The following is an 18,705-nucleotide window of genomic DNA, read 5'->3' on the forward strand; positions in this document are numbered from 1 at the left end:
CTGCCAGACCCCCCCCGTCCCCTGCTGGGGCCCCCCACCTGAGATGCCCCAAGACCGACCAACAGCCATGGCCAGCTGCCACCCCACTGCCCCTCCCCACCAGCCCCCAGGCCCCAGTGTGGCCGAGCCCCTCCACAGTCCCCCCCCCGACTGCCCTCCTCGCCCCAAGCCAGGATGCAGCCGCCCCACCCAGCTGTGCCACCCCCCTCCACAGCCCCCACAGCCCCCCACAGCCATGCTGTGTCCCCCTGGGGCCATGGTGCTGCCCCTCACTACCTCCCAACCCAACCGCCAAAGCCATGCCATTGACCCAAGTCCCCGATCCAAGTCCCCTATAGCCTCTCCCTCCCCCACATCCCTCCCAGACCCAGTCCCCATCCCTACAACCCAATCGCCCCCTGCCAACCACCCCCCTCTCTTCCTCCCACAGAACCAATCCATCTCCTACCCTCCCACAGCTCCCACCACACAGACCCCTCCACCCCCCAGCTCTGCCACCTCCCCCGCACCCGCCACCCCACCCACCCCGTCAGACACCCTCCCCCGCTGGTGCACCTGGGTTTCCCCAAGACCCACCAACAGCTATGGATTAAAAACCCCATAGTGTTGGTTGGGGCCTCCTGGAGCCATGGTCCCTACTGGGAGATGCTGAAATCTCACTCTTGTCTCTCTCCTCCTGCCTCCAGCTCCGAGCCAGGCTCCGGACAGTTACGTGGTGAAGTGATGAACTGATGATAGTGGAAGAAAAAAATCAAAACCCAAAAGTGAAGCCAAAAGCACAAGCCGGGCAGGCAAGGCAAATCGCAGGCTGCTGCCATAGACTAGGCCTCCCCCTCCTCCAATAACCCACCCAAACCGGGACACCACAGACCCCATGGACCTCAAACCAACCACCTGGAAGCAGCAGCAAAAAGGCAGCAAGGACACAGGCCGGCAGAGCGTGGAAGGAAAATCAAAACGGAAAGAGCCCAGTCTTTGAAAGCTTTTTTAGTTCTCTGCACATGCTCCCAGAAGAGGATGGGGCAACCGACAGCCAATCATGCTCTCTAAGCAGGGGAAAAAAGCTACTTCTGGACCAACAACAAAGAAAAAGGAGAAGGAACGGGACAGTGAGCGGGACAGAGATTTATTCAAGTGAGATGGTAATTCATTAATTCCCTGTGTTACTTCCTGGCCATTTCTGTTACCTTAGTGCCATCATGGAAACTGTTCTCAAAATCTCTGGGTCTCCTTGCCATATGCTGTGGTTATGAAAGCTCCTTTTCAGCTCCTTTTACTTTCCTCCTTTCCAGTTACTGTAAATATACCATTAGCACAATTCTTCCTGTTTCTTCCACATTCATATCCTAGTTCCAGTTGTTGGGGGCAGAGTCATGGGATGTGTTTGTGACACTCTATACCTTGGGGGAGCGTTATGCTTATAAGAAGCACACAGGATCTTTTCAGGGGAAAAGGCAATACGCCACATTTCTTGAAAATACAACTCTTAGCATGTGCATTTATTCACACACACACACACCCTGCAGATGGTCTTACAGTTACCAGTTTGCTGTAGCTCTTGTCAATTTAATGGCCAGTTAGATGAAACACAAGCGAGGAGCTGGGCTCCATAGGTTGTGATCTGATGCTCAGAGGCTTTCCAGGACTGAACCCTGAGTCTTATGGCAAAACACCCCAGCTTTATACTTGTCAATTCCCACTTTACTCTATGGATTTTGCAATGTCATTCTGTAATCATTAATCCTTAAATGGGGTTAATCTCCGGGTTTTCCGCTGTTATCATTTGGTGGTTTTGTTGGCTTCCCATCGTAAGCTCTTGTTTGTTGACGGAGACTTTCAGACAGGATAACATTTTAGAAAGGATGATACGGTTACTAAAGGGATTACAAAAGAACCTTACGCAACTTAGTTTGCAATGCAGACAAGAAACACAACTTAATTTGTAATGCAGATAAGAAGCAAGACCTTCTAGCAAATACTGTAGTGAAACCTTATCCTAAAACAAAAGGTGGCCAGGACTGTTCTGGTCTATTCCTGCCTGAAATCAGCTTCAGACATCAGAACCTGGCTGATGCCTCTTTACCAATGGCACACGAGGCCGTTTCTTCCTGCTCTCAGAAAGGGTGGCTGGCAGAATATGGTCAAATCCTATCATACATCAATCCATTTAATACATGATTATCCCTTATCTTTCATTATGCCAAATGCAAACATAAAATCCTAATCCTCTAGGTGCCCTGTAACCCCCATATTCCTCATCTTGGATTGAATTGTGATATTACACGTAAACCATGCCATGCAAGGGATCAGGGGAAAGGTTAGGAGCTGCCAAACGTCACTCTTCTCTCTGTCTAGATATGTGTCTCCTCAATGCCTATGAAATGACAAGAATCATACGGTTTTCACTGAAACATGCTGTAAGTTGTGGAATCAGCCAAAAATTAGCTTCCCCAGAGGTACCAGCAAGGAAGGTCAGCAACCCCCGGGTGGGGTGTGAAACAACCCATCAATAGCCATTGTCCAGCAAGGAAGCTCCCATTCAATGATTCACCTGCATGAGACCACAGCAAGGGAATTGCTCCACCTTGCTGGGAGATTGAGCAATGCCCCTACCTGCCCCCCCAGACATGCCTGGTGCTTCCCAAGCACATGGACTGAGGGTATAAAAACCAAACCCAAACACAGGGGCCTTTCTCCTTCATCCACCTACACTGCAAGCAAGAAGGACACTGAAGACTTGAGACTCCAACTGAGGGGTCTGGCCCAGATTTCAAGGGAAAAATCTGGATGCTATGGACTGCAAAATCCAGGAGAGGGATAAAAACTGCTTAGTCTTGTTGTTGCCCAGTCTGTGAGGGTTGAGAGTTCAGACTGCGAGCTAAGGTGTTTATTTCTTTTGGTAACTCACTTGGATGTTTTGCCTATCAGTTAATACCACTGAAAATCTCCATTTTGTAGCCAGTAACCTTGTTGACCTGTTTGACTTTACCAAAAAGAACAGGAGGACTTGTGGCACCTTAGAGACTAACAAATTTATTTGAGCATAAGCTTTCGTGAGCTACAGCTCACTTCATTGGATGCATCTGAAAGCTTACGCTCAAATAAATATGTTAGTCTCCAAGGTGACACAAGTACTCCTTTTCTTTTTGCGAATACAGACTAAGACGGCTGCTACTCTGAAAGCTGCCTAGCGTAGCTCAGGGTGTGAGTACTAACCTCGGGGCAGAGTGTTACACACCAGGGCACACACCCCATGGGGATTGGGAGCTCGATAGTTTGATTTCACCCACCAAGAGCCAACTCCCCAGGCACGGTAACAGCCTGAAGAGGGAGTCCCAGACACTCCCCTTGGGCACTCTGCTCTATCCTGCCACCGAGGCAAGCCTGCCTTTGTGCTCGATCTGTGGTTCAGTGAGGCCTGAGCATGAGCTGGTGCTGCCAGCATCACCCCCCACTGTCTGCAAGGGAGGAAGGATTGAACCAGGGTCCCCGTGTTCCAGGTCAGTGTGTGAAGCACGGAGTTGTGGTGGGGCTCTCTCCAGCGCTCCTTTTCAAGTTGGTCCCCGGAGGCTAAATAATGAAAGAGCTTGGGCCAGGGGTATTGAATCACGGGGGTTTCCTAATTCCGACCTCTCTGGTGGGTTCCTGAACTACTGGACAGTGTCACCCAAATAACGTTGTTAAAAATCAATCATGAAAAGATGCGGAACTACAGAAATCCAGGGGGGTTCAGGACAGGGAGACCAATTCAGGCAATCAGATATGACAAATTTATAGAGATGGAAACTGGCCAGGAATTCTTTGAAACTGGCTAAACACTTATAAAAGTTTCCGTTTGCTTTAGGCTGAGGGGATTTGGGGCGAGGGTGTAAACTATTTCCCTGCATCAAGTTTCCTGTGGCAGCTCAGTCCACCATTTCAGCTAGAGAAGAGTTGCGGTCCCTGGGCATTGGGCCACCCAGGGCCTTTAACACCACAGCCGTGGGAAGGGGGTGCTGAGATGGACGATCCAGTGAGGAACACAAGTCCTTCCAGAGGGAATGAACAGACAGGAATCATCCCGTGAGTTATCCCTTGTCACCCCATTCACAGTTTCTGACAAACAGAGGTTAGGGACACCATCCCTGCCCATCCTGGCTAATCGCCATTGATGGACCGAGCTGCCATGAATCTATCTCGTTCCCTGTTGAACCTTTTGGTCCCAGGACCCTGCTCAGGAACAGTGAAGTAGCAAGTTCTAATAAAGAAGCAGCTTCTGATACCAGGGGAGCTGCTGTTCCCCCTCCCGTCCCGTGGGGATGAGCAGCCCCCCAGCTGTCTCTCTGCCCCTGGCCCCCTTCACCTCATCACCCCTTCAGCCTCCCTCCAAATATCCCCTTCCCCTCCATCACCTCTTCAGCCCCCCATCACTCCCTTCAGTCTCTCCCAACTGCGCTGGTACAACTCCCGTCATCGCCCCCCTCAACATTCCCCCTGCCTCCCAGGCTCCTCCCCAGCTGCCCTTTCAGTCTTCTCCCCCTACAACCAACTGCCCTCCTTCAGCCTTGCCCCCGAACCTCTCACCCAGCTGCCCCATCTGACCCCCTTTAGCCTCCCTCCCGCGCAACTGCCCCTTCACCCCCTCACCCACTCCCCTCCCTCTGCCTCTCCCCAAATTCCCAGCTCCACCACGTTGAGGTTCCCTTCCCCACAACCATCTGCTTCCTTCCCCTGGGGAACAGGGGCAGGAAATGCTTTTGAAAAAAACTTTTGTAAAGTAAAAAGTAAAAGAAACCAAGCAAGCCCCTCCCTTGCTTTGTGCTGGGCACCCAGCTGTGGGCTTGTGTGTGTTGGGGTGAGGAGGGGTTGTTCTGAGCACTCTCCCTTCAGAGAACGGGTGGAGTTGGCCAAAGGGGCATGCTGAATCTTTAGCAGAGAATTCCTTTCTCCATTATGTTAGCTAAGCGTTGCTGTTAAATGTCAGCCGACGAATGCAGCGTTTGAAACAATCTGACTGTACATCCCTTGCCCTCTCAGTTGCTGCAGTTCTCACACCCTCTGCTCTTGTGAGCTCACCACATGACACAGTGTCTTATTATCATAGCATCTTGGAGATTACACGGGAGCTAAGTTTATGAGGTAAAAAATGAAGCATAACTCCTTTCCTTCCCCCTTTTGACTTAGGAAAAATAAATCCTGTCCCCTCCCCCAGTCCCAACCTGGCCCCACCGGAGCTGCTGCGGCCAGGAGAGAGGTGCCTCTAACCTGGCCCTGAGCTGCTGTGGTGAGAGAGGGCTGGGGGGAGCCCTCTCTCCATGGGGCAACCTGCACCCTAAACCCTTCATCCCCAGCTCCACCCCAGAGCCCGCACCCCCAGCCGGACCCCTCAACCCTTGCACCCCAACTCTCTGCCCTAGCCCTCAGCCCCTCGTCCCCATCCCCACTCCACAGCCCACACCCCAACCCTCTGCCCCACCTGAGCCCCCTCCCACACTCCAAACCCTTCAGCCTCACCCCTACCACACACTGTCCATGTGCAGAATGAATTTTGGAATCTGCACCAAGAGACAGGTGAGGGGTCACACCTCACTTCCCTCTTGGTGCACATAACAAAATTCATTCCCTACATGGACGTAACAAATTAGAGGAAACACTGCTCCTGACTTTCAACCCGTCTGTCACATCTTGAACCTCATACATTGACCGATGGGAATAAAGGGCTCTCAGGTGACCTGCAGACCAACAGTTGTTCATAGGAATTATTCAGCAAGTATTTTAGAAGACCTAGAACAAGAAAGGAGATCACGAACTGCTCAGAGACAATTAATGGAGAGAAGCAGCAAAATTAATCCCATACATTGGATTGGTTGTGACTCATTTGCCTGATTTGAAAAGAGACCAAAAGGACCTGAGTCTCCTCACTGTCGATAGCCCCCAGCTCGGCCAATCAGCATTGAGATGCTGAGCGGTGGGAGGCTGAGAGGTCTCACCAGATGTCTCAAAGGATGGCCCAGGTCACCATCAGAGGGGATCACTCTCAGATCTGGACCCACCTCTTTGTGAGGACATCCCGCAAGGAGAGCAACCCCCCATCCCTCGCCCACACGCCACACACACCCCTCCTTGGTAGAGGGAGGGAAACTGGGAAAAGGGAAAAAAGAAGCAAGAGAAGAGGAGAAAGGAGGAAGGAAAGAGGAAAAGGGAAACCAAAAAGGATAAACTCTAAGATCCCCAGTGATGCCAAGGGTCAAAGTCCTAGGTAGGAAATCAAATTCTGCCCCCTTAAGCCAGTGTTTTCTGTGCCGAGAATTCTGCCTGCAGCAGGTGCATCAGACCCAGCAGGTTCCAAACCTCTCGGAGCCTCTGCCCTTGTCCAAGGGAAGTTCGTTTTCTGGCACAATCAGTGGTGGGAAAGGAGAAAACTCCACAGAGGCTCCTCCTCATGCTCACAGACGTGAATCCTAATTCTCTCCCCGTCCTCGAGGGGAGACCTGGAGAAGGAGACGTGCGGCAGCAAAGCCGGGGGGGTCTCAGAGACTGCCCTGGCCCACCTGCACCTCGGCCCTGCCCGGCTGATGTCGGGTCTCTCTGTGAGGTCACCCCCTCCCCACCACCTTTGCCCAATGGGCTGAGTTCCTGCAAAAGGCCTTGGTGATGTCACTGCCCCACCCACCCCTCCCCTCCAAGCTGATGTCCTGCCCCTGCCCAGCCTCTGTGGAGGTTGGAGTTGTTGCCCCTGGATCGAGGGTTGCCAACTTCCACACCCTACAAAACTGAACACCCTTGTGCCGCCCTTCGCTGAGGTCCCGGCCCGCTCACACCATCTCCCTCCCCTCCGTCGCTCCCTCTCCCCCACGCTCACTCACTCGCTCATTGTCACCGCGCTGAGGAGGGCTGGGGAGGGTCCCTTTTCAACTGGGTGTTGTCGGGACAGACCTGGGAAGGAGGGCTGCCTGCCAAGCACCTTTAGGAGGAGTTTCAGAGTAACAGCCGTGTTAGTCTGTATTCGCAAAAAGAAAAGGAGTACTTGTGGCACCTTAGAGACTAACCAATTTATTTGAGCATAAGCATTCGATGAAGTGAGCTGTAGCTCACGAAAGCTGATGCTCAAATAAATTGGTTAGTCTCTAAGGTGCCACAAGTCCTCCTTTTCTTCCTGCTTAGTATCTCCACAAACTTTATCAGTGTACTCTCTATGCCATCATCTAAATCATTGCTGAAGATATGGAATAGAAGTGGACCCAGAACTGATCTCTGTGGGACCCCACTTGTGATGCCCTTCCAGCCTGACTGTGAACCACTGATAACTACTCTCTGGGAGCGGTTTTCCAACCAGTTCTGCACCCACCTTACAGTAGCTCCACCTAGGCTGTATTTCCCTACTTTGTGAGACGGCCATGTGAGACCGTAGCCGAAGTCTTAGGCTTCGTCTACATTAGCACCGTAAAAGCGCTGCCATGACACCAGCGTGTAATCGCGGCACCGTCGCTAGGAGAGAGCTCTCCCAGCGCTCTGAAAAAGCCACCCCCACGAGGGGCGTAGCTGAAAGCGCTGGGAGAGCGGCTCCCCGCGCCGGTGCTGTGACCTCACGGGCACTTGAGAGCGCTGAAACTTGCATTGCTCAGGGGCGTGTTTTTTCCCACCCTGAGCAAGGAAATTTCAGCGCTCTAAAGTGCCAATGTAGACAAGGCCATACTAAAGTCTAGAGATACCGTATCTATCGCTTCTCCCCCATCCACAAGGCTTGTTACCCTGTCACAGAAAGCTGTCAGGTTGGTGTGACACCATTTGATCTTGACAAATCCATGCCGACTGTTACTTATCACCTTGTTATCTTTTAGGTGTTTGCAAAGTGATTGCTTAATTATTTGCTCCATTTTCTTTCTGGGTACTGAAGTTAATCTGACTGGTCTGTAATTCCCCAGGTTGTCCTTATCCCCTTTTCAAGAGGCGGGAATTGCTGTTCATTGGCAGGGGGTGAGGGTGACGTCTGTGGTCTGCGTGAGGGACCCCGCTGGGAACAGATGGAAGGGGGCAGAGTTGAGGTTGTTTGGCCTGAGTATCCTTAGCCCAGCATCTCCTACTTTGCCAGCCGTTGAATGTTGAGTGTTCCGGGCTCCCGTTCTGACGAGGCATGAAGAGCACAGAGCAGTGCTGACCCCCTGCAGTGGTGACATTTTTTGCATGGGAATAATGGAAATCCTGGGCAGCTGCCCTGTAGACTGGTCTGTGCACCAACCAGCTCACTGCTAGGGAAGAGTGAGGTGATGACTGTTTCCTTTGGATAGGAGTCCCCGTATCTACTAACTCCGCTGAAACTCTGCCTTGTGAGAGATACTAATATCCTCTCTCTTCTCCTCCTCCTCTGCACAGAAAATGACCAAGGCTCTAGTGGCTCTGACCTATCTGCCAAGGGTAAGTGATGGAGGCTGTAGCCTAGGGGTTCACTGCTCTCACTGAGGCCTCTGGAGAGAGACACCTAGTCCAAGTCATTGGACCCTCTAGCAAACCAGCCCCAAGGAGCGGGACGGGGGGGTTCTGGATCTCTTATTTCCCTTTTATTCACATGAGGGTGCAGGAACAGGTTTGTAGCCAAATCCCCCTTGTTTTATCTGCGATGAATTTAGGTGTGAAAGACTCTAGTGAGAGGGATTTCTCTGTGGCTGCTGACACAGCGTGGGCTGAGCTCAGCTTTTGCAAGGATAACTCCAGCTGCTTCAGAGAACAGTCTCCAGTGAACTGCAGGGAGGAAGCAGGAGAGACAGAGCCCAGCACTTGGGGCTCCAGGAACCCGGGTCTGTGACCCTGGAGCTACAAGCTTTGTCAGTGGGGTTCGAGATTTTGTCCACTGAACCCTGCAGCCACTAGGGCGACCGTCCCACAGCAGCGTGCACTGTCATTGCAAAACATTCTGGCAGGTTCCCTTTAATAGACGTTGCCTGTGTTTAACTTCTGCAGCTTAACTGAGCCTGTTGGAGTCTGTGCCACAACGTGAGGGGAGCCCAGAGAGGAAGACGGATGAGCTCTGCTCTGTCTCCCTGCAAGAACCAGTCAACCCCTCCCTAGCTTTTCTCTGGCACTTGGAGTGTCCTGTGTGGGATTTCCGGCCTCATCTGTCTGCTCACTGAACCACTTTTTGCTTTTCAGATGTCATAGTTTTCTGTAATAATGTTTTATTTGCACAGAATAATTTCCAAAATTTGAATGGATAAAAACTCTGTTAGTCAGAGTTGAGTATTTGCTAGCGTTCAGTGATGCACTCAGTGCTCTGGCTGCGCAGTGCTGTCTGCATACCCTGGACGGTGCGCTAGATCTGTGAGCAGTAGCTGCTTGTGTGTCTATGGTGGGGGACGTCTTCCTTTTCTGTAGAATTTCATGATTATAACATAGTAAATGGCCGGGTCTACTCGCAGCTGGCAGCGCTGTTGCTATCATCAGCTGAGGCATTTTGTTGGACAGGAATAAGTGTCTGTGTTTAGTTTATAAGTGCCTCTAATGTCCTTTTCACCATTGATAGAGCCATAGAAATGCTGGGCTAAAAGGGCCCTCAAGGTCATCAAGTCCAGCCCCAATCTCAGGTAGCATCAAGTTAACCTAGACCATCCCTGACAGATGTTTGTCCAACCTGTTGTTAAAAACTTCCAATGACGGGGATTCCACATCCTCTCTAAGCAACCTGTGTGGTGAAGTGGGACATTTTCCTAATGTTGCGTGTGTATACTGTGTGTGCCTCAGTTTCCCCCATGTGCTGCATGTCTACCCAAGGTGGGGGGGGGGTGTCTGTTGTTGTAGAGGACCAGGTGTGACCCAGTCTAGCAGCCTGGACCCCAGATCGTGGCCTGGACACTTTGTAACTCAGCGACTGATGACCCGAAGGCCCATCCGAACTTGGAGCCAGCCAGTTATGGGCAGCGGAGAGAACAAAGAGCTGAAGAGAGAGTCACCTGGAGACCTGTTTTCCCGGGAAAGTAGACAAAGATGGAGGCGGGGCCTTGGAGGTGATATGGGGTGGGCCACAGAAAGGAAGAGTCACTTCTGGGCTGGGAACAAAGAGTGGCCTGATCCCACCTGGACGGGGACAGACCCAGATGGACGCCCCTGAGAACGTCTTGTAATCTGCTCCAGACGTACAATAAACCCGTCGGTGCTGCGCTGGCTGAGAATCGCTGCAGGCTGAAGAGAGGCAGGCATGCTGGAGGCTCAGACGTGTGGTACTGGAAGGCGGAGGAGAAGCGTACAGCTTAAACCCCGAGCAAAGCGTGACCTTATGTAGGGTCAATACTCTAAAGGCCGGTTCCTCCCGGGGCCATACGGAGCCAAGAGAGCATTGGCCTGTGAGTCTGTGGCAACCTGTTCCACAGTGAACTGCCCTTAGAGCTAGAGAGTTTTTCCTAATGTGTAACCTAAATCCCCCCTTCTCCAACTATCAACTGGAGAACGATTGATCACCGTCCTCTTCAGAGCAGCCCTCAATGCAGGGATAGTTAATTATTTTTTGTTAAGCTCCAAATTTCTTGGTCAAGATATAGTCAAGGCCCAGACTCAAGAGAAACACTTCTCATACCACAAGTTCCCCTGTTCAATGAACACAAACAGTGCTGTGAAATATACCCAGGGCCTATGTTGTTTATATTCTTAGTGCATTAAATGAAAAATAAAATCAAACCACTGTATAGCCTAAAAATACCTCCAAGAAAAGCTTTTGGGCCCACAAAAGCTTATGCGCAAATAAATCTGTTAGTCTTTAAGGTGCCACCGGACTCCTCGTTGTTTTTGGGGATACAGACTAACACGACTACCCCCTGATACTTGTCTCCAAGAAAGATGTAATTTATCTGAAACGTTGAGAAAGTATTTAGAAAAATGTCAAGTAGATGCAACTATTAGCATTAAAAATACTTTCAGGAAACAGGTTTAAGTTTGTGTGCGAGTTTTGTCAAATACAGTTATTGTAGGTGTATCTGCATAGAGAGAGAGAAACAGATTCAAAACTTTTTCAGCCGTTTGTGGTTTATTTACCATAAGTATCAGAGTTTGAAAGAAACACTTAGTACACCTGAACTCTTCATCTTTTATGATTCAAGCCTTTCCACTAACAAACACCCACCCACCACCACTCCCAGATCCTTCTCAGCAGCGCTGCTGCCGAGCCAGTTTGCCTCATTCTGTATTTGTGCATTTGGTTTTCCTTCCCTACGTGGCGCACCTCGCATTGATCTTTGCTGAATTTCATTTTGTTGCCTATTGCCCAGTTCTCCAATTTATCCAAATCCCTCTGAATTTTAGCTCTGTCGTCTGAAGTGTTGGCAACCTCCTTCCCCCCATCCCGCAGCTTTGTGTCATCTGCAGCATTGATCAGTCTGCTCTCCGTACATACATCCAGGTCATTAATAACGATGTTAAACACTGCACCCAGAACAGATCCCTGTGGAACCCCACTTAAGACCTTCTCTTTTGCCCTCACAATTTACAGCTCTCTCCTCCCCCTCGGGGTGCAATGACACAGGACCTTTTTCCAGGGAAAGAGCCTTTATCACACAGTGAATATTCTTAAACATGTACATGTACATGTCCGCTCCATACGGCTAAAGTACGATACTTGACACCATGCAAGGCACTGCATTTAGCCGTATGGAGCGGAACTCCATCAACCTCATGAAGAGATTTGCACAAGTGCAGCCTCGTTATCCCTAGCCTGATTCTTGCTTGCACATTTACACTCGCCTCTGGAAATTTCCACTCCGTGCCTCCGACGACGGGGGGATTCGCCCACGAAAGCTCGTGCTCCAAGACGTCTGTTCGACTATGGGGTGCCACAGGACTCTTTGCCGCTTTTACAGATCCAGACTAAAACGGCTACCCCTCTGAGAGTGACCATTTGTTCATTCTAACTGTAATTAGGCCACATTGATTTGTATTTATTTATTTATATAAATATGCCGCTAAATAGTGTGAAGGGGGCAACCTGCATTCATCATCTGCTCCATACTAACTGGCCATCAAGGTCAGCAGTGAGAATATTTGTAGCGAACCCCAGCAATCACTTCCGTCAGCACTGGTTTGCTTTCGGCCGTTTTCTAGTAGGGATCTATGAGGAGAGAGGACCAATGACTCCCAAAGCGTGTTTACAAAGGACCCCTGGCACTACACAGAGCGGCCAAAGGCTTCAGGGGTCTGATAAGATCGCCAGCGAAGAACATAGACTGAACTTCCTGTGGAACCATCTGCAGGACTGAGCTGGAGATCGATACGGCTGGTGCTCAGTCTGCAAGGAGGCTACAGCCCTGTGGGATTTGTCTTGGGGAAGATTAGGATGATTTAGTGGGAAATTGATGCAAGACAGTAATTCATTATTCTACACAAAGGGAAGACAATAGGTATTGCATGGCTGGCTACTTCCATTTTCTGGTGCTCTCAGCCTGGCTCAGCACAGCCAGTCTGCTGGTGTAGGGTGTGTCCACACTAGACAAGAGGTGTTTCTCACAGTGTGTCAGGGAACATGGGCTAAAATCCTAGTGAAGACAAGGCCATGTGTAATCTCCACTCACGTTAACAGGTCAAGGGACAGCCTAGCGGAGCGCCTTGTCTTTAACTTGACCTGCTAACTCGTGTTAAACTGACACCTACCTCATCTTCACTTAGATGTTAGCTCCTGTTAGTCACTGTGTTTGGTGTAAGACATGGCAGGAAAACAGCTCTTCTCCTGGTACAGACAAGGCCCTAGGGAGGCAGGCTCAGCACCGTGGGAGGGGGCACTGGGACACAGGGGTCCATGGGCTGTGAGATGGGGAGAAGGGGGAGCTGTCTGAGGCCAGTGAGAGGAACCCGTGATCTGGGTGGTTTCCTGGCAGGGAAGCTGTGGGAACCTCTCAGCCGGCAATTACTCTCCCCATGTAGGTTTCCGTACACTCCCCCTCCCCCACACATCGGGGGAGGGGAAGTCATGCAGCTGACGCTGTGTGGGGGCAGCAGTGAACAGCTCTGCACCCCCCCTTGGCTCCCCCAGACAGGAACTAGCTACAGCTCTCCAGGGGCTCCCCCAGCACAGGGCACTGGAGGCTCTGATGGTGGGTGGGGGGAAGGGGGACGTGAATGGGGGCATGGATGGATGAGGGGGCTGACCGGCTCGTCTGTCACAGATTGACAGGCTCTGTGCTCTGCTCTGCCTTTAAACAGGCTCCTGGGAGTGACCAGGCCCCAAGCTTCACACTGACCCACAAGGGCAGGCCGGGCAGCCTGAATGACTCTGGGACTGGGCCTTTGGCCTCCAGCACCTCCTGCTTCCCACCGTTTACACCTACAGCAAATCCACCTGTGTTTAGATTCCTGCACAGACTTTACCACCCAGATCCTCAGTGATGTTTCAGCTCCCAGCTCCTGTTCATTTCAATGGGAACGAGGCACCTAAATCCCTTTGAGGTTCTGGCCCCACTGTCTTAGGAACCCAGTCAGTATTCTGCAAAGCAGCCTTTGAGAACAAAGGAGCATTTATTAATCCCCTGGAATCCAGCAGAAGAAGGTATGTAGGTTAGTGTGGCAAAGGGACGTTCAAGGCAGAGTCCATGTGGGTAGGAGCAAGGCCCCAAGAGACCAGGCAGTTCTCAGCTCCATCTTCACTCTCTTTGTGTGTCTGGAGCAGCCGCATTAAGACTTGTCTCCTCGCACCTGTCCTTCCTTTAGCTCCAGGTGCAGCCTTTTCACTTTGCTTCTCTGCAGAGTTGGGGGAAGTCACCTGCTCTGAGGCCGCGTCTACACCTAAAATTTAGATCAACCGAAGCTTCTGAAGCATTCATGGCCTGTGTGACAGACAGGCTGACCTAACCCCCACTGAAGGCACCTAGGTCGATGAAAGAAAAAGCCCCTGTAAACCTGTAGCTGCTAATGGTGTAGACATGCCCTTAGTTCCAGTAGCTCTTAAATACAATCATACCCTGGGCTGCTCCCCTTGCCCAGGCATTGCCCAGCTCTATCCCAGCAGTGACCCGAGTTTCTTTGAAAAGGCAAAAAGAAAAGAAGTACTTGTGGCACCTTAGAGACTAACCAATTTATTTGAGCATGAGCTTTCGTGAGCTACATCCGATGAAGTGAGCTGTAGCTCACGAAAGCTCATGCTCAAATAAATTGGTTAGTCTCTAAGGTGCCACAAGTACTCCTTTTCTTTTTGCGAATACAGACTAACACGGCTGCTACTCTGAAACCTTTGAAAAGGCAGAGACCTGTCTCCTTCTCTTCAGATGAAAATCTTGGCCTGTGTCTCTGTCTCCTTGTAGATGTCTCACCATCAGTTCAAGTTAAATGTGGCGAAAACAGAGCTCCTAATCTACGCCACCCCGCCCCCAGTTCTCCCTACTAACGCCTTTCTCAATCACTGTGGACACCACCAGCCTCTTGCCTGTCACTCAGGCCCATAACTTGGGTGTCATTTTGGTCTCGGACCTCTCTGTAGGTTCTCACATCGACGCTCGGTCGAAATCTTGCTGAGTCAGAATTCTCAGCTCACCACGACAGCTGTAACTCCCACCCCCCCGTGCTGCCCCCCACACTTGGCAGAAGTCCCCTGTCAACACCCGCACGGCTACCTTATTAGCCTCCTTCAAATCCCTCCAAGGTGTCTGCAAAAAACCTGACGATGGTGAGGCTGCTGGTGTCCTGTTATCACAGCTGATCGTGCTGACCAGTGTTGTCCCATTGCTTCCTTGTGCTCCTCTGTCTGTCTCCATCTGTTACTTCTTGAATTAGTGTCGTGCCCCCTCTCCACCCGGTTACCTTCTTTCATGCTAATCTGCGAACAGGTTTCGATGGACAGGTCTGGGTTCTTCTGGATCCCGCCACCCACCCAGCAGGGTGTATCTTCTTTATGTTTCCCTATGAATGGATAGGGAAGAAAGGTAAGCAGCAGGATATAGACCCTGGACTTCAGGAAACCAGACTTCGACTCCCTCAGGGAACGGATGGGTAGGATCCCCTGGGGGACTAACCTGAAGGGGAAAGGAGTCCAGGAGAGCTGGCTGTATTTCAAGGAATCCCTGTTGAGGTTACAGGGACAAACCATCCCGATGTGTCGAAAGAATAGTAAATATGGCAGGCGACCAGCTTGGCTTAACGGTGAAATCCTAGCGGATCTTAAACATAAAAAAGAAGCTTACAAGAAGTGGAAAGTTGGACACATGACCAGGGAAGAGTATGAAAATATTGCTCAGGCATGTAGGAATGAAATCAGGAGGGCCAAATCGCACCTGGAGCTGCAGCTAGCGAGAGATGTCAAGAGTAACAAGAAGGGTTTCTTCAGGTATGTTGGCAACAAGAAGAAAGTCAAGGAAAGTGTGGGCCCCTTAATGAATGAGGGAGGCAACCCAGTGACAGAGGATGTGGAAAAAGCTAATGTACTCAATGCTTTTTTTGCCTCTGTCTTCACGAACAAGGTCAGCTCCCAGACTGCTGCGCTGGGCATCACAACATGGGGAGTAGATGGCCAGCCCTCTGTGGAGAAAGAGGTGGTTAGGGACTATTTAGAAAAGCTGGACGTGCACAAGTCCCTGGGGCCGGACGAGTTGCATCCGAGAGTGCTAAAGGAATTAGCCGCTGTGATTGCGGAGCCATTGGCCATTATCTTTGAAAACTCGTGGCGAACCGGGGAAGTCCCAGATGACTGGAAAAAGGCTAGTGTAGTGCCAATCTTTAAAAAAGGGAAGAAGGAGGATCCTGGGAACTACAGGCCAGTCAGCCTCACCTCAGTCCCCGGAAAAATCATGGAGCAGGACCTCAAAGAATCAATCCTGAAGCACTTACATGAGAGGAAAGTGATCAGGAACAGTCAGCATGGATTCACCAAGGGAAGGTCATGCCTGACTAATCTAATCGCCTTCTATGATGAGATTACTGGTTCTGTGGATGAAGGGAAAGCAGTGGATGTATTGTTTCTTGACTTTAGCAAAGCTTTTGACACGGTCTCCCATAGTATTCTTGTCAGGAAGTTAAGGAAGTATGGGCTGGATGAATGCACTATAAGGTGGGTAGAAAGCTGGCTAGATTGTCAGGCTCAACGGGTAGTGATCAATGGCTCCATGTCAAGTTGGCAGCCGGTATCAAGTGGAGTGCCTCAGGGGTCAGTCCTGGGGCCGGTTTTCTTCAATATGTTCATAAATGATCTGGAGGATGGTGTGGATTGCACTCTCAGCAAATTTGCAGATGATACTAAACTGGGAGGAGTGGTAGATACGCTGGAGGGCAGGGATAGGATACAGAGGGACGTAGACAAATTGGAGGATTGGGCCAAAAGAAATCTGATGAGGTTCAATAAGGATAAGTGCAGGGTCCTGCACTTAGGACGGAAGAACCCAATGCACCGCTACAGACTAGGGACCGAATGGCTAGGCAGCAGTTCTGCGGAAAAGGACCTAGGGGTGACAGTGGACGAGAAGCTGGATATGAGTCAGCAGTGTGCCCTTGTTGCCAAGAAGGCCAATGGCATTTGGGATGTATAAGTAGGGGCATAGCGAGCAGATCGAAGGACGTGATCGTCCCCCTCTATTCGACATTGGTGAGGCCTCATCTGGAGTACTGTGTCCAGTTTGGGTCCCCACACTACAAGAAGGATGTGGATAAATTGGAAAGAGTCCAGCGAAGGGCAACAAAAATGATTAGGGGTCTGGAACACATGACTTATGAGGAGAGGCTGAGGGAACTGGGATTGTTTAGTCTGCAGAAGAGAAGAATGAGGGGGGATTTGATAGCTGCTTTCAACTACCTGAGAGGTGGTTCCAGAGAGGATGGTTCTAGACTATTCTCAGTGGTAGAAGAGGACAGGACAAGGAGTAATGTTCTCAAGTTGCAGTGGGGGAGGTTTAGATTGGATATTAGGAAAAACTTTTTCACTAGGAAGGTGCTGAAACACTGGAATGCGTTACCTAGGGAGGTGGTAGAATCTCCTTCCTTAGAACTTTTTAAGGTCAGGCTTGACAAAGCCCTGGCTGGGATGATTTAATTGGGGATTGGTCCTGCTTTGAGCAGGGGTTTGGACTAGATGACCTCCTGAGGTCCCTTCCAACCCTGATATTCTGTGATTCTAATGTATTTGTTGGTGCCTCCAGCACCCTCACTCCTTCCCGGCAGGGTCCCCAGGGCGGCTTGGGAGGAAAATGCCAACCCCAGGGTAACCCCCACTTACCTGCCAGAAAGTTGGAGACTCCCAAGAAATCACACAAATACATAGAATATATTCAACACAGTAATTGTATTAAACCAGAGACAAAAAAAACTAACAGGGTAAAACACTATTCTTCGTGCCCACGCTGACAATACCCGTGACTTTCCCCAGTCACGTGACCTGATGGAGGAAATGTAAGATTAGTGTCCTATTGGTACGTGTACTTTGTTGGGCCTTGATGACCTATGACCACGATATCTTCTCTGCAGTGGTTTAGCAGGATGGGTGACTGGGCTCAGCACACCCCGAAGGACTCACAAGTGGGAGGAGGTGGTAAGTCCCTCCATAGGTTTAATATGCAGCCGGTGATAAAATCCCCAAACCCGTACTCCCTGGCTTGAGGACACAGTTCAAGGAGTAGGGGGTCCCCAAAACAAATTCCCGGACTGACTAACTAAAGGATGGTGCATTCACAAACTCCATGAATAATCCTCGGATTCAGAGATGACTCTGGACCCCTCGGTCACGGCAGAGGGGCTGATCTCTGCTGGCAGGGAGCCTCTTCAGGCAGGAATCAGGCGGCTTTGTCCCAGGATTTCCCCTCACCACCCAGGGGTGCAGGGCTCAAGGTGCAGATTACAGAACTGGACTAAACTCCAAACTGTCGTCTCCTAGCCCAGCATCCAGACACACTCCCAGCAGGCCAGCCCTGGACTAGCAGCCGGAGCAGAGCTGGCCATGTGGTGACTGGTCTCTCCCAGGGAGCTGGGGGCGAACTCAGCCTGGCTGGGGAAGTTTCCCAGCAAAACTCTACAAAGTGGGAGTAATCAGTGGGGAAGGAAAAGCCCAGCGGAGGGATCTGCTGTCAGGTCCCTAGAGGCCAGTTGTCAGGGGAACCCTGCATGCTGGCCTGGGACTCCCCAGCTCCCCACACAGCCAGGCCTGCCCTTGCCCTGCCTGGCTCCAGACTGACTCAAAAATGGATTCTCCCCTTTCCTGAGCTCCCTGGGAGGGCATCTCACTCCTTAGTGGTTGCCGGGCAGACTCTGAATCTGCCTTGGCTTCGCCTCCCTGCCAGGGACAGTGCCCCTCTCTGAGCTGCCCGCAGGCAGAGCCCCAGGTCAGCTCCTTGTGGGGTTACACTGGTAAAAAAACAAAACAAACAACAACCAAGCAGAAAGCAAACCCGTGACCGAGAGGGGAAGTGAAGGCAGCTATATAAAATCACTCTGTCACTGGGAGTCCTGAGGAAGTGGAACCACACAGGACAGTTTGGGAAGAGCCAAAGGGGATGTTTGCTGGAGACGAGGGATGGGAAGAACTTGGAAGACTCAGCCCACAACACGGGGCAACAGGGAAACAGCCAGGGCAGAGACAGGGTGAATCCACTCACCGGAGCAGAGGGTTGGAAAAATCAAAGAAACTGCTCAGCAGAGAATCCCCACTGGAGACAGATCCAGTATGCTTGGTGTCTGTGGGAAAAGCTTTGCTGGGACTTCAGCCCACATTACTCTGCACAGCAAACAATCCACATAGGAGAAAAACGCTATCGATGTGCCGAGTGCAGGGAAAGCTTCAGT

General features: G+C 51.0%; 2 protein-coding genes across 3 annotated transcripts in view; one reads left to right on the plus strand and one right to left on the minus strand.

Annotated features, from left to right (window-relative positions):
• The window catches only part of LOC144265360 (class I histocompatibility antigen, F10 alpha chain-like), a 343,097-nt gene extending 333,881 nt beyond the window's left edge, over nucleotides 1-9,216 (plus strand). Inside the window, exon 8 of the mRNA XM_077817988.1 lies at nucleotides 8,938-9,216. Coding sequence (XP_077674114.1) covers nucleotides 8,938-8,942 — 5 coding nt within the window. The 3' untranslated portion in view covers nucleotides 8,943-9,216. The remainder of the gene's footprint in view (nucleotides 1-8,937) is intronic.
• LOC144265359 (class I histocompatibility antigen, F10 alpha chain-like) overlaps nucleotides 1-18,705 on the minus strand; it is a 594,986-nt gene that overhangs the window by 131,970 nt on the left and 444,311 nt on the right. The gene's annotated exons all lie outside the window — the stretch shown is intronic.

Source organism: Eretmochelys imbricata, chromosome 5 (genome assembly GCF_965152235.1).
Source record: "Eretmochelys imbricata isolate rEreImb1 chromosome 5, rEreImb1.hap1, whole genome shotgun sequence".
Taxonomy (NCBI): Eukaryota; Metazoa; Chordata; order Testudines; family Cheloniidae; genus Eretmochelys; species Eretmochelys imbricata.